The sequence below is a fragment of the Sinohyriopsis cumingii genome, chromosome 14 (assembly GCF_028554795.1).
Source record: "Sinohyriopsis cumingii isolate HCF-2022 chromosome 14, ASM2855479v2, whole genome shotgun sequence".
NCBI lineage: Eukaryota > Metazoa > Mollusca > Bivalvia > Unionida > Unionidae > Sinohyriopsis > Sinohyriopsis cumingii.
Window position 1 is genome coordinate 67157033 of NC_142974.1, and position 16117 is coordinate 67173149.

Below are 16117 nucleotides of genomic sequence, written 5' to 3' on the forward strand. Positions count from 1 at the left end.
GTCTGTTCACCCTCTCTGCTGCTCCCTTTCTATTAGAATCCATCAGACGGAAGTGGCCCATTCTACCATGGGCTGAATAACATGATGAAAGTAATTGAACAAAATAAAATGTTTAGCTTGCTTTTTATTTCAGATTGTATCGTTTTATAATTTTATATAAATTTTCAGAACAGAAATATAATTAAAGTTCGGATAGTAGAAATAACGGTTGATGACATCATTACACTTCAAATATTAAAGAAGGATGCTGGACCCGATAGATTAAAAAATGTGTTTGATCGATTTTCTAGAGGTTGCCACCTGGTAAGATCATTTGTTGTTTGTACTGATATTTTTCATAACAGAAAATAATAGTAGAGAAGAAAATATGATACGTGTATGAGAAATGTACTATTTATTATCATGATGATGATAATGATTGAGAGAAGAAGAAAAAAACAGCAGGAAAGGAGAATAGATAATACTTTATACCACTGATTAACCATTGATGATGATGGTGTGTGTGTGTGTGAGAGAGAGAGAGAGAGAGAGAGAGAGAGAGAGAGAGAATAGTTGTGACGAATAAAATCAGTACGTAGTACGATATATTACAATTAATGACGATGCGAGAGAGAACAAAACGATTCTTGTATGATTTACCGATGAAGATAGAGAGAGAGAGAAAAGGCAAATGACAAATGAAAAAATTACTTATATTTAGCATGTATGGTAATACTGGGTAATACTGACGTTAGAGAGGTACAAATGCTATTTTACCTGATAATTATACCGTTGATGATAATGATGAGGTGAAAAACATGTTAGTGGTGAAGGTTAAAAAAATGGGACCATGAATGATATATTTATCACATTTGACGATGAGAAAGAAGAAACACTTATGAATACAATATTGTTTACTAGAGATTTACCGTCGTTAATAATGGCGAAACAGTGAAGAAGGCGAGAGAAGAGAAACATGTTTCATTGTTTAATACCTTGTTCGTGCCAATGATATAAAGATTTGTACTGAAATTGTAATAGTTCATCCAATATCTGAAGGATTCGTTTCAAAGGTCCGGGAAGGTTACAATATTCAATCTTCAAGACTATCCCCCTCCTCTCTCTCTCTCTCTCTCTCTCAAATACACGTATGTATGTATGTATGTATGTGCAGAGTGAAATCATTTTATTTACAACTTTTAAAAGTAGTAGTAGTACAGTAAGTAACATTTTCATGATGCATTCATTATTCTGAGCAAATTCAACTAATCTATTGATACCGCGTTATTAATTTCCCTAGTATTAAAAGCTAACACAGATTCTGCGCAGTGTTCGGTACGATTATTAGACCCTAACGCATATTTACTTCAGGGTAGAAACTGGTAGAATAGGCTACTTCCGTCTGGTGGATTCTAATAGAAAGGGTTCGTGACCGTAATGGTGAAAATGAAGGTTTAATTCGTCAGACTGGATTCATGCCATGGTCGTCTGAGAGTTATGCATTGGTACGTCACTGTCCTTTGCATGTATATGTGTAGTTTTTTGGTCTTTTGTGATTCTGATGCGACAAAAGACGCGTGAGAAAAGTCTAATCGAGCGGAGGGTTGTGGTCACCACTGCACTCCTTGTGTTCATTTATATTACCGATAAGGTGATTTCATGTTGTAAGAGATTTCGCCGTACTTTATTGATAAAACGTCAGACTCCTGTGATCAATTTGGAATTATGTAACCTCCAAATCATCCTTGTGACCCTGCTTCAATTTCATTTCAACACGTGAGATGCTACTAGTTGGTAATAGTATTGGCCGATAAATCAGCTCTTCACCGTGATTCTATTGATTTTCGGGTGCCCAACATCGTTCATCAGTATCAACACAGATTTGTGGGTTTGATTGATCGGACTAGCAATAGTAGTACTTCAAATCTTTATGGCAAAAATTGCAAAATGCTTGACCTGTTATTCAGTTTTGTTACAATTGTCCAGGCATGTTCCCATCAACTTTTCATCATGCCATTCGCTTTTCCACTCATTTTTCAAACCGTTAGTGAAAATTCGAAACGTCATGTTTGGCAAGCATTGCTCATTCTCATCCGTTTCCGTTACGCGAAGATTCGCTGGGTAAGTACAAACTTTTGACCAGTTAGAAAGCTCTTTACAGAGATCATCTGTTAAAATATACGGAATGAATACTATTATATAAGAAGTCTCCCTAAACACATTAATATACAGTAATGGAGATGAAAATATAGTAATGTAAAAGAAATTTCAGTAATGGAGCAAGAAATTAATCATTTTGCACATAGGGTATTGATGATGGGTTTAGTTAAATTACAGGAATATGTTTTTGTACCGTTTGTTGTTGTTCATCAAAAGTGAAATCCAGTTTCAAGTAATCGCATTACAGCCAACTTTTGACAGTTCTGTTTTACTTATACGTTTATCTCCTTAGCAATAATAAGGTTTTGGATAAATATTTGCTTGACAACCGCTTTGGCCATCGACTGCTTGATGTATTTCTTAATAACTCAAGATGCGATAATTAGACTATAAATAAATTAGGTTCCCTTCAGTTTAAAATTTTTGTATTTACAAATTACTGCATTAGAATTAGTGATACATCTTCCTCTGGGCATCTCAGTGGTGGCTGGTGGCACAATGAGTTGGGGATTTTTGCAGCTGAAATGTGTCAGTCATTTTCACGTGAGTCTAATGGGAACAAATATTGACACAACATATTACGACGAAGGAGGATAGCAACTGACCTAAAAACTACTCTATGTAGCAACGTTAGGGTACAACCATAGAACACTGCCCATGGGCACCTTGGTAGGGGAATCACTAAAACATTGACCCACAAGTGCATTTATCCCTTCTGCTACCACTGAATAGAGACTCCTTTGAACTGCCAATGATCAAGAGAGCTACACATACGACTCAGGTTTGTAAGACAGTATTTTCTTCTCATAAACGTTCCAGTTAAGATTAGATTTCCCTATCTGAATCAGTAATTTGATTATGTAAGTCAATGCCTGAATGGCAAGTCTTTGATAAACTTTGATTTGTATTTTTCAGCATGTAATATGTTGTATCCACTAAACAAAGAGGCTCCTAATATATACAATAAATTGTCTTCATCAGAACCAAATGTTGTGCATCTGCATGGAGCAATCTCAAGTTTCTTTGCCAATATGTAAATGCCAAAATAACCTAAAATTCCATTTTGTGGTTTATATAGGTTATATACTGATGCCAGAAATGTCTCTGGAGTATACATGTTATAAAAAATGTTTCAAAGTTTAATTTCACCATCAGTCAGCCATACGGAGAGAGATTTGTTGTTGTTGTTGTTGTTTTGGGGCTTAACGCCATTTTTCAGCACATGATAGGCTATACATGGCAGCCAGTATTAATGGTGGAGGAAGAACCAGGAAACCCCCCGGAAAGAACCACCGACCCACGAGAAGCTACTGGCAAGCTTTCTCACATACCCACATTGGCTGAATCCTAGACTCGAACCGCCGCAGACAGAGGTGAGATGGCAGTGATCCGTAACGGAGAGCGCTTTAGACCACTCGGCCACTCGGGGCCCCTACGGAGAGAGAGCATATACAGCAAGTATTTTTTTTATTATTATTAACAATTAAGTGCATTTCATCTTTCAGTGAAATGTTACGTTTATTATTTCGTCACTTAATAATACCGTGATTCTATTCCCAAACAATGAAGTTTTGAATGAAGGTTACTATATGTTTATAGTATATAACATGGAATACATAATGACAAAAAACTTTTACCATGAAAATACATTAAAACGTGCAAAACCTGTGCATTATTTCTAATAAACTTCGTTTTAAACAAATTCAGCTGTTTTTCTAAGGCATGCATGCCCACGAAACAACTGAAACACTTTGCTATGTTCGATGTAATGTTGCACACTTGAGTCACAGTAAATATCATTTGTTGCATTAAGGCCTTTGTTGGCAAAGGCAGCATATGTGTGACTATCTATTGAGTATTATATATATATATAAATACGATTTTCGTACTAACTCATAACGTTACATAATACATACATACATGCATACATACATACATACATACATACATACATATATATATATATATATATATATATATATATATATATATATATATATATATATATATATATATACGATTTTCATACTAACTCAGCTCTTTACTTTAATAATGCAATTATATTTCGACTTAATGCAACGCTAACTTGTAATAATGCAATGTAAGCTCTTAAAATTCCATAATTCCATATAATCATGACAGTTAATATAGACTTATAGCATGAACACGTGATACAGTGACAATGTGCAAACAAAAGACGTGAACAAGTCTTCACGGTAGATGCTTACATTTGGAATATAATGAACCAGTGACGTTTTTATTGCAGATATGTATCTCGTGACCTGTACCTGGAAAATATATCAATCGTATGTCATTTGAGGTTTGCCTGCATAGGGCCTACTACTGGGTTCAACAATGGCTTCTGAAATAGCTGAAAATGAACAACCGCCAGAATTATTCAGAAAGTCTAAAGCAACTGACATAACTCTCCTAGTTGGAGGCCAAGAGCTGCACTTTGCAAAATTTCCTCTTCCACAGGGATCTGATGTGTTTGCCCAGATGATAGAGGATAGCGCCAATCAGTCAAAACTTCAAATAGATGATGTGGCTTACAAGGACATGATACTGTTCCTTGAATGTCTACATCCGAGGACACTTGTATCGATTAAGGTAAATCGTGTTTTGTTATGATCTAATTGCATATAGTCTGCAGGATTTTTGTTTTGGATTGATATGTCTATCCTGTTTATTGTCAAAACATTTAGTATGTCTACTTTAAAGTGAGATTACTTATGGTGGCTCCTAATGTGAGCAACATAGTTGAAGTGTGTGTGTGTGTGTGTGTGTGTTTTGGATTAATGTGTCTCTGTGTGTGTGTGACTTGGATTACATTAAATAAAGCTGAACACATTTAGTACGTTTCTTCACCTTAGACTGCAACAGTGTTTACAACAGTGCTATAGTGGTAGATATAAATGAAATAAGAATGGAGAGTGCAGAGTATTTGAGTTTTCTTTACAACGCTATCTTGGGCTCCGAGTGGTCTATAGCGCTTTCCATTACGAATCACTGCTATCTCATCTCTGTCTGGGTTTGAGTCTCGGATTCAGCTAATGTGGGTATGTGAGAAAGCCTACCAGTAGCTTCTCATGAGTTGGTGGTTCTTTCTGTGGTTTTCCTGGGTTCTTCCTCCACCATTAATACTGGCCGCCATGTATAGCCTATCGTGTGCTGAAAAATGGTGCTAAACCGAACAAAAACAACAAAAACAACGATGCTGTGTTTTGTTGGAGTGGGAAGCGCGCAGTCCTTAGCGACAATGGGGAATTCGGCATACAAGGCACGGCCCACCCACACTTTAAAAAAATTAGAATACATTAAATTGAATCATACATGCATTACACTGATAAGTAAAATGTTATCTTCTCATTTATATCAATAAAAACATTTCACCTTTTTGACACATCGACACACGAAGCAACTAAAACGAGGCCTACCCTACACTGAAATAGCATAGGATAGTAAGAGGAATCTCGAATTTGAAATGTACCTGTATGTAATTTATGCTTTGTTTGATTTCACATTTTAGGGCTGATGGACAGTCAATAACACTGTCCAAGAACAGCATAAGATTTGATTCAATGCAACTCAATTATCTTTGTACCCGCTACTTTCAGGTATACTTTGTTAAAGTAATTATGATCGCTACATCAATTTAACTACTCTACAGCTTTAAAATGTTGTGGCTACCTATAGACGCTGCATTTAGCTGTAAATGTGAACAAATAAAAATGGCAGAAATCAGGGGTTGAGTGGCCCCCACCACCTTGTCTAGTTAAACATATACTGTCTATCATGAATGTGTGTATGCACTACTAAAGCCACGTGTGATATGAGATGGCCATGGATCACATAAGGTAAATTGTTTCCTTATAAGGCACGCATGTTTTTTTAAACCTTCTGTTTTGAGAGACTCCCTGGATCACCCATATAACCTTAATTGACAGAAATCAGAAAAGGGAATATATATATATCACTGATAAAACATCAGATACTTGTCTAATACAATATCCTCATTATACCGCGGTTCCTATGTAAACCATTCTTTTATTATAATCAAACATGCTCTTCAATCAACTAACGACGACATTCCAACATTACGATGAACACTGATTTATTTGCATTGTACATGATAAGTACATTATTCTGGTTTTAAAATAAACAAGTCTTGTATGCTCTTTAAGGCAATTCTATTTTGGTTCAAATCAAAAACGTACCCGTTGCACATATCTAATATATAACATCTAATATAGAGGACATCCTAGTGGTGCTAATTGCCAAAGCCCAGCCCAGTACTATGGAACTAAACGTTTAGGTAATATTGAATTCACAAATTAATGCAAGGGTTTGTTGTTTTATATGCGAGTTGTGGCTTCTGTAAAATTGACTGAAATTAAGAATTTAGTTTGTATTGCTATAATCTGCATTATTATATGCTCATTGTTTTGTCCGTTAACTTTACATTGTCAGAATCGTTCAGTATTACCCGATACTGAACTCACGTGCAAATACATATATTGCATTCACGTACATAAAGGAACTACTTTCTATTGTAAACAAACAATGGACGCAGACACCAGCACTTTTGATTTGTAAACAAATCATGTACACTCGCATAAGAGGCACTTTACATTGTGGTTGTTTATATTTGTTTCTGAATGAACTAAAACAAAAAATATACTTAGTTTTACATCCTGAATTTCCTCAAAATGTACTTTCTTAGTTCTGCAAATCCGAATTACATGAGCCATGCCATAGGTTCTCAATCTTGATTGCACATTTTGAAATTGTACCGTAATTTTGATAAGTGCAATTACATCCTCCTTACTGCACTAAGAATGAAATAAGCATTCAATTCCATGGCATCTTTTTAATAATTGCAACTGAAAGTCTTGATATTTTTCCCACATTATCATTTCAAACATTCAGTGACAGAAACGGAAGCACATCTGCAGATGTCAACAGGCGTCTCCCTCGCTTCTTCAAGCCCATGTATTTCTTGTGGAATTATCACATATAAATCTAGTCCATAATCACAAAATTTCGTAGAATAAAAAAAAAATACCAAAACCTGTTCATTCCAGATCAAATGGGAAAGAGGTTGCAGTGCGCATTCATTCACAATATGACTCCAGAGTTCAATTTTAACTAGACACGCCATTTTCTTTCGAAAGTTATATCGAGCACACAACTAAGTTCACATTTATCTGGGCGGAGTTATGTGCTGTTGTTATGTAATGATGAACATGCACTTGTTTATTTAGTTTGGAATACGGCATTCATTCAGTTACTTTGTTTCGTGTAGTGTATTTTGTTAATATAATTAATCATTGGGTAGAATAAGAAAAAATAGCATATAATAAAAAGGTTACTGCATTTGGAAGGGAAAATATGAACACGTTTTTTCAGATGGATATACTGCACTCCCAAGGTTGTGCAGTATTTCCATTCGAAAAACTTGTTCATATTTTCCCATACAAATGCAGTAACCTATAAACATACATCCGTGAACAAGTTTCTTTCTATTGGGGCATAATATGTCTCATAGGACTGTGTTATACTCATATAGAGGTTGCCTAGAAGGCATAGTTTGTTTCACCAAACATAAGTATTAAGGATCACAAAAAATATAAATTAATGTTATATAAATGTTCTTGCATGGCTTGCATCTTAACAATAGGAAAAAGAGGAAAACTAGACTCCATTTCACTGTGTTATAAGAAATTGACATAACTGGAAGCTTTATGGTAAATATGATCCAATAAAAGATCTCCGTTCTTCACCAGTTTGTATAAATTATCTGTATTATAGCTTATATGAATTCAGTGTCTGAGATACAAAAGAAAATTTTGGATAGATCATTCCTTCTGATAGCGTGTGTGTGTGCTGTTCCAAACAGAAAAAGTATTTCACGACAAAAAAACCCAAAAAATCAAAACGACTAACACTGGCTTGTTCTCTGTTGTTTGTTTAGAGAAAAATCTTCAACCAGTGGTATCCATTGCACGTAGGTTTCAACATGAAGGGATCCTGAAAAAATGCGAGGAATACATTATTCAGCAATTCAATTTCCAAGGGAATCCTCCGGTTGGAATGTACCCCCGATACTTCTCTCATCTTAAAATGGCTGAAACATATGGACTGGACAATGCGCTTCGAGTAGGAGTGTCATCCAGAAGAGTACAAAAAGCCTATTTTAGCTCACAAAAAGGAGTAGGAACATACGATCCAGATCTGCATTGCTGCATTCTCAAAGGATATGAAAATGATCACAAGTTTCAAGAGTTATCGCTTGAAACAAAATTTGATATTTTATGTACGCGGCTTAAAATTGCAGAAGCTGCTATCGACCGAAAGGATCTATATGTAGAAAAGCAGAAAAGTCTTTTTAGTTAATAGATCCAGTATTGTCCTTAAGCTAGTAATATATTACATGGCTCAAGATTGTGAATAATGAAAACCAAAACAAGAAGGATGGGTTCTTAAGGTTTCGAATAGATTCTTACATATGCATTCCTAATGAGCAATAGTCATTAACATAATTCTTGAATTTTGTTTGGAGTATAAACATTCTGTTAATTTACAGAGGTGTCTTCTTAAACGTCATTTATTTGTATAGAAATTTAGCTTAGACTTAATAAAAATACTTACACAAATAGTATATTAGTAAAGGTGAGCAAAACCGATATCTTTAACACCATTTGCATATTTAGAAAAAAAATAATGTCTTTTGCCAGCATCAGCAAAATTCAAGAAAGCAGAGAATATGAGAACGTACATTCATAAAATTGGGAAAATACATTTAGATTATAATAAACTTTGTTATCTACTTTGTCTGTGTAATTTCTGTTTTGAGTCTACGTTTATTATTAAATAATACACCGTTTTTAAACTGACCACTTTTAGGCTTTAGTTAGTTTAGAGCCTCCCTTAATATAATACTTTGTACCTATTGTTTTAGACGCTGTGTAGCTTTCTTAAGGCTTCATATTTCTTTCTTGACTGGTCAAAATAAGGTTAGTTTGCACAGTTCAATTCAAACTAACATAGGTTTGAAATGGATTGACTGAGTACAGTGCTATTTATCCTATTATGTCATCAGTTTATACATGTGATGCATACATTCAAGTTTTTGGTTTAATATTGTTATTTAGTATATCAGAAAGGCCCACACAATTATGTGTTATTTTATGTTGCAGATTTTAATTTCTTAGATTATAAATAAAGGCGAGACTGTTCAATTGATTTTTCATTTTATTCACAAGAGTACGTATGGGCTAAGGGTCAAATATATCTCCCTAACAGTTTGAACAAGCAAAGAATGTTTGCATAAAAAGGACAAGACCCCCCCCCCACAAAAAAAATAGAAAAAACAAACAAACAAAACAACAAATGCAGAATCAGAAATATTAGTGTTCAAAGTAAATTTTGTCCCAGAGATAGGGTGTTTTATTTGCCTCATCAAGAAAAAGAAGAAAAGTAATTTCCATGAACGAGATCCGTAAGGAGACTATAAAGTCATAATTTATATTCAGAAAACAAAAACAAAGTCAATGCGACAATGCATAAACTTCTTCATCATTGTGAGTGTCTCTCGCTTAAATAAGAAAAAAATGATATTTTATTAGAGCCCTTATCATGCGTATGTAAAATTTATTTCACAAACAGAGAGAGAGAGAGAGAGAGAGAGAACATTGAATCATGTAGCTTTCCTTGACTGTAGATTGGTCTCTTTCCTTTACATAAAACATGGCACTTTGAAACAACGATGAATGGGAAACAACACTTGCCATATTTAAACTGTAAGATGAAATATTCAACACAAAGACGATTGCAGTGGTATAGCAGTTAATGTGAATAATAGCGGTTATTAGGCTTGTTACTAGGTCGACCGCAGTTGCGTGAGAAGCAAATGCTTTATAGCAACAACAAAACTCAAGAATCTGTAGAACTTCAAGATTAATTGACCCATCCAGACAAATTTATCTTGTATATCACAGATTTAATTTTGCACCAGAGGAAATATAATACACAACTCAAAAGCATATATGTCCACACAAATAATAAAGATGTATGGCTCTACAGGAATGTAACAGTTCACTTTACTAACCACTGCACCACAAATAATTTGCATTGGTTTTTATCTCTGTGTCACTGTAATAGTATGCTTCATTTGCATTTCATGCATTGAATGTCAGTGTAATATAACGGAGGTATAAATACATGTGTGTGTATGCGTGTGTGCGTGTGAAGTGGGCATCATTTTCCAAATGCTCTGTATTAGTCAACATATTTTGTCCTGGACTAATACTTTGCATTATCTAACTCGAAGTTCATCCATGAACTGTATTCAACCTAAGCAAAAAATCAATTAAAAGTCTTCACTAAACACACAATCAAAAAAGAAATTCTATAAAAACCTGGTGAAGTGGGACCACGGTTCTCGTTTTGAATGGATGTCACAACCCCGCTACTGTATAGTAAATAATACTGATCCACTACGGTATTATAAATAATACTGCAGAAGGTGTGCATTAAAATTTAATGACTTACGAGGCCCCAGTCAGCAGTTCTGACTCTCTAAATACATATAACAACTCAAGGTTGAACAAATAACAATTTTATCAAATATCCGAATGCAAGAATTTCATGGACATAAATCTTCAGCTCAATATATCATAATACAATAATGGCCGGGTTGACCAAATGCCCTTTACTCTTTACTTCATCACATATAAATTACTGTCCTATTGTGAGAGAGTTTCTGTTCAGTGAGTTTTCCCATGTACTCATCTAACTTCTCCTCCTTCCTTTCTCTTCCTCCTTCTATACACTGTGCCTCTTGTGTACACCCTGGAAGTCTCCACGGCTTCCTTCTTATTCTTTCGGTGTCGTCACTTCGTACACCCTGGAATATCTCGGCACCGATTCTCACGGCACCCTGGAAGTTTCCTTTGAGAAGCTTGTTTACCCAGTTGAATTCCCTTCTTTTTACGAGTAAAGTCTCGGGGTGGCTTTTAGCTAAAATTCCCTCCTCAGCATAAGCTTTCTGCTTTACTAAACAATACTACTCTCTCCCCCGAGAATTAGCAGCTCACTGATGGGTCTGTGCGCGTTTACGAATAAGAATGAAGCATTTTCCCACCTGAAGTATTGGCCCTTCCCAGTGGAAGATCTAGCTTCTCTCATACATGATTAGTAAACACTCCGAAAGTTTGATGTTCTTTCCGCCTGTGGTTTCTTCACACCATCTTGGCGCGCTATGGGGTATCCTGCCCGAATATGACCTTCGGTAGAAGCCCCGCTTTCACAAAGATAGCAGCAGAGGAGGCGAAACCACCTCATTTTATAAGCGTTTTTTTGTGTGTAAACTAACCCTTATTACAAAAACAAAAAAAAACGTGAAATCGAGGCCTATAACTTTCCGAGGTTAATTTTTTTTCTTCGCGTCATCGTTTTCGAAAAGTATGCGTGAGTTTTACTATAATGACGCCTTATCGAGGTCGCACCCCCTCTTGTGCTATTAATTAAAAATTGTTATATCAAATAATGGTTCATCCGGAATCTTGTACTGCCCGGTTAGCTCAAGAGCGACTAGAAACAATTAACAAATTTCTCCCCTTGAGGGATTCTTTCAGAAAAAACCTACAAGCTTGACAAGAAGCACAAGTTGAATAAGCAAAAGGTACAGAACAGTTATTTAAACATGTTACTAAAGTTATTGAAATAGTCGTAACGGCTATTAAGGAGGATCTTCTTCCAGTATCAAAACAAACCGCTGAGCAAACTAAAAAAATAGCAGCGAGAACTAAGAAAACAAAAAATATTTTACGAGAACTTCCAACTGAAATAGCTGCAGCTCATCCTCCATCTGTTGATGAAGAAATACTTGAAGGTATTGGCAAAATTCGTACTGAAGTCGCTGACGTGAAAAAAGAACTTTCACCTATGCCAATAAGAGAAAACATTGAATTGATAAAAAATTTAAGGAAGGTTTTGTCGAGGATATATTAAATACTAAAAGTGAAAAATTACCTCAATAAATATTAATTGGTATGTTTAATAAATCTAGTATTTTAAAACCAGGTTATAAAGGTGTAATTGATGATAATCTTATTAAATGGATATCTCGCATATATAAAAACAAAAAACAAACCAGCGATGATGATTTAGAATACAGAAGTCTTGTTGAAGAAGTACAAAGACTTTATAGAGAGACATTGAAACAAATAGAACAACAGCAGGAACCTTCATATCACCTTCCTCCAGAAAAGGAAAAACAGACAGAACAACAACAATCTTCTTCACTGCACCAAAAGTTGATATCGGAACTTGAGCTACTTAAAAAAGGAAAAAGAGAAAGATCACCCTTAGGACTATTTAAGAAAAGCGTGGAAACAACAACTGAGGAAGAAGGATCAACCGGAAGTGGTTTTGAAAGTGGTTTTGTTTTGTTTGTCCTAACAATATCCTCGATGATGTACAATGGCTAGAAATTCTCATAGGAGAGGCACGTGCTGGTAATTATCCAGAAATAATTAATGAAGCCGCTGCTTTTTGTCAGAGATTATTCACAGGTGGTATCGTGGATATTAGCGTTTACTCAGTGAAGCTGGGAGTAATATTTAATAAGTTTAATATCAGGAAGTGGAGTGTTAGTCGAAAATAGTTATAATAACGTGGATTTTACATGGCATATAGCATCACAGAAAAATGTTTCTGCACCACGACATATATTTGTTGCTTTTCAGAGTTATGATCGATTGAACTCAAAAGAACGTTGTCATATGATATTTGACCTACTTGGTGTTACCGAAGTTTCTTTGCGGATAAACGGACAACAAGAGCCAACAGTAAGCATAAAACTGGATTTTGAGAAGAATCATACTGCACGTGCATATCATTGATTAATGACGTTTATGAGACGTGATCAAAACGTAGATACTGGATTACAAATATCACAGAATGATTTTAGAACTCTGTATCCGATTTATTACTTTTCTTGATTTATCCAAACAGTCTGTCGATTATATACACTTAATGCCAGAACAAATACAGGCGGCGGTGTTAATTAGAGAGTAATCGCGGTTATATTTAGTGACAAAGCAATGTTACTTGAAGGTGGAAGTGGTCAAATGAGAGTCGTTAATGCACCAGTGGAAAATCTTTAATCCACGTTATTTAGAAACACGAGTGTTTTATAAAAATGTCTTACCATCATGCTAGTGTCAGTCTAACGCCTGGTCAGATCACGAAGCTACAGTCCGCATCAACGAAAAAATGCGGAACAACAATAACGCTAAAGCACAATCAAATCACAGGCGGTGAAAATAAACTGTCGTTGACAACGCGTCAACTTAACCATCTCAATGACGCTAAACAATCCAAGACTGGAATATGATTTAAACTTTCTGCTGGTGCTATCAACGACGTTGTTAAAACGGGAGGACTATTCCCACTTCTTGCGGCAGTACCAGCGTTGTTATTTGCTGATACCCCAGCTATTGCAAAAGCAGCCATGCTAGGCGGTGTTGGATATATTGGTCACAAGGTGGAAGAAAAAGTAATGGGAAAAGGGATTAAAAAAAGGGAAACGGCCTAAGACTTCCAGGAACTTATCTAGGAAAAGGTCTGAGACTTCCGGGAACTTATCTACGTTGAACTCACAATGGGGTTTTATACCAATGTCAAATTTTGATTTACTTGATGCGGCTAAACAACTCAAAATAAAAAACTTCAGAGGGATTTTTATGCGAGATCAATTACCACAACAACCAAACAACGCTGAAACATGTATTATTAATCTCGATGACAGTGTTGGACCTAGGACTCATTGGGTATCATACGCGATTGATCCTCGTGGGATTGTTTATTTTGACTCGTACGGGTTAGCTCCACATAAGGAATTTATCAAGTATGTCAAACAGTCAGGGATCCCAGTTTGGTACTCAACGTTACCAACACAAAAATTAACCGATCCGCCAATATGAAGCAATTGCAGTGCTCGAGTCTGTATCAAAATCGTCATTACCACCTCACAAAGCTGTGCACAATTATACAATCCAGCGTTGGAAATCCATGATTTGAAATAAACGAAGAAGAATAATGGTTGTTATTTACGGAAGATCCCATGGTGAGATTTAAAAAAAAATCTGACATAGACTTATCAAAATATGTGACAAAAGACAATCTTAATGATAATAAAATCACCATCTGGCAATGGAATAGCAGAGGAATCTTTAAAAACCTATCAGAACTGCAGAACAAACTGAATAATACGGTCGTAAAACCAGACGTAATCTGCCTACAGGAAACCCTCATAACACAAGAACACAAACGCCTACCCAAACTGCAAGGCTATACCCAGGGATTGTTTAAAAACAGACCCAAGAGGCAGAAAGGGGGTGGACTAGCAATTTATTTTTGATAGATACACTAATCTACTATGAAATAATAGAAGTACCTCTTAACCTAAACATCAATAATAGCAGCGAAATAATGTCAGTAATGATAAATATAGGAACCACAAACATTCAAATAATAAATGCATACGACCCTGGGGGTACCTTCTGCCCTACCAACCTAATCTCACTAAGGGCAATCACTAATAACAACAATCTAATTACCTGTGGCGACTTCAACACACACAGCGAATAATAGGAAGGTAAAAAGAAAAATCAAAGAGGGAAAATGGTTGAAAATTGGATAACTGAGAACAATCTGGTCATCTTAAATGACGGGTCAAACACTAGATTAAACCCTGAGGATGGCACTCTCTCAGCCATAGACCTAATCATCACTACCCCAAAATTGGCTCAAATCACACATTGGTGGGTGGATCAAGAAGATACGTTAGGAAGTAACCATTTCCCCATCACAATCAATATTCAAACAAAACCTCAACACGTTCCAAACGAAATCCCACCTAAATAGAGGTACCAACAGGCAGACTGGGACCAATTCCTATGATTACTAGCTAGAGTAAATCCAGATAACTTAGAAAGCCCAAATATTGACATGTATTATGATAACACAACAAACACAATTGTAGAGGCAGCTAACCGATGCATCCCAAAGACAACAAATATCCAAAATAAAAACCCTGTACCATGGTTGATTAACAGTGCACTATAGCACATAAAGACAATAAAAGGGCCTTAAATAAATATAAACGCACCAAAAATTATATTTACTTGCAGCAATATAAAGATAAAGAAAAAGCACTAAAACCAACTATAGAAACTGTTAACATTAATCTATGGCAAACCTTTTGCTCTAAACTGAGTCTAAAATCAAACTCAGAACAAATATGGGACAAGATAAAAGCCATAAAAGGGAAAGCAACTACCTCAGCGCCAAAATTAAAAAATACCATAACAAATAAAGATAAGGCAGGCCTCCTAGCGAAGCATTTTTTGAACATGAGTAGCAACAATAACCACGCAAGAAACTTTCAAGAACACAAAAAACTAATGGAGGAAACCCAACCTCTAATGTTTCAAGACCAAAAGAATCTCACCTAAATAGCGACATCACAGTACATGAATGGGAGATAGCCCTACGATCCAAAAACGAAACATCCCCTGGTAAGGATCAGTTAGGTTACATTATCTTTAAAAAAAACTACCTATCAATATAACAATAGCCATAATCAAACTCTTTAATAGGATATGGGATAAAGGCCAACTACCCACCAAATGGAAACAGGCCATAGTAATACCAATCCCCAAGCTAGGTAAAGATCCCAACAACATAAATTCGTACCGACCCATCTCCCTTACAAAAAATGTTTGCAAAATAATGGAGACAATGATCGCAAATAGGTTAAAACACCACTTAGAAACCAATAACCTACTCTCCATAAATCAATGTGGCTTTCGGAACAAATGGTCCACCACTGTCCAACTTCTCAGATTGAAAACAGACATCAAACTCGCTTTTAACGCACATAGGAAAACCGATCACAACCTCATAGCGG

General features: G+C 35.7%; 1 protein-coding gene across 5 annotated transcripts; it reads left to right on the plus strand.

Annotated features, from left to right (window-relative positions):
• The first annotated feature begins 1359 nt into the window (after positions 1-1359).
• On the plus strand, positions 1360-9380 carry LOC149784050 (uncharacterized). 5 transcript variants are annotated; one of them, XM_089932142.1, is made up of 3 exons: positions 1360-3593; positions 4406-4749; positions 8114-9380. In XM_089932142.1, exons 2-3 carry the CDS (start codon positions 4495-4497, stop codon positions 8171-8173), a joined length of 315 nt encoding a protein of 104 aa, XP_089788268.1. In that variant the 5' UTR covers positions 1360-3593; positions 4406-4494; the 3' UTR covers positions 8174-9380. The 5 variants fall into 5 exon arrangements, with proteins under 5 accessions (XP_089788268.1, XP_089788269.1, XP_089788270.1 ...); XM_089932143.1 differs by having other exon boundaries at positions 1360-2920; XM_089932144.1 differs by having other exon boundaries at positions 1360-2100.
• The last annotated feature ends 6737 nt before the right edge of the window (positions 9381-16117 follow it).

Excerpts from the sequence above, each read along its gene's own strand:
- LOC149784050 (XM_089932141.1), top strand. The coding sequence starts at position 4,495 with ATGGCTTCTGAAATAGCTGAAAATGAACAACCGCCAGAATTATTCAGA. Across the intron at positions 4,750-8,113 it reads GGACACTTGTATCGATTAAG|AGAAAAATCTTCAACCAGTG; the intron begins GTAAATCGTGTT and ends TTGTTTGTTTAG.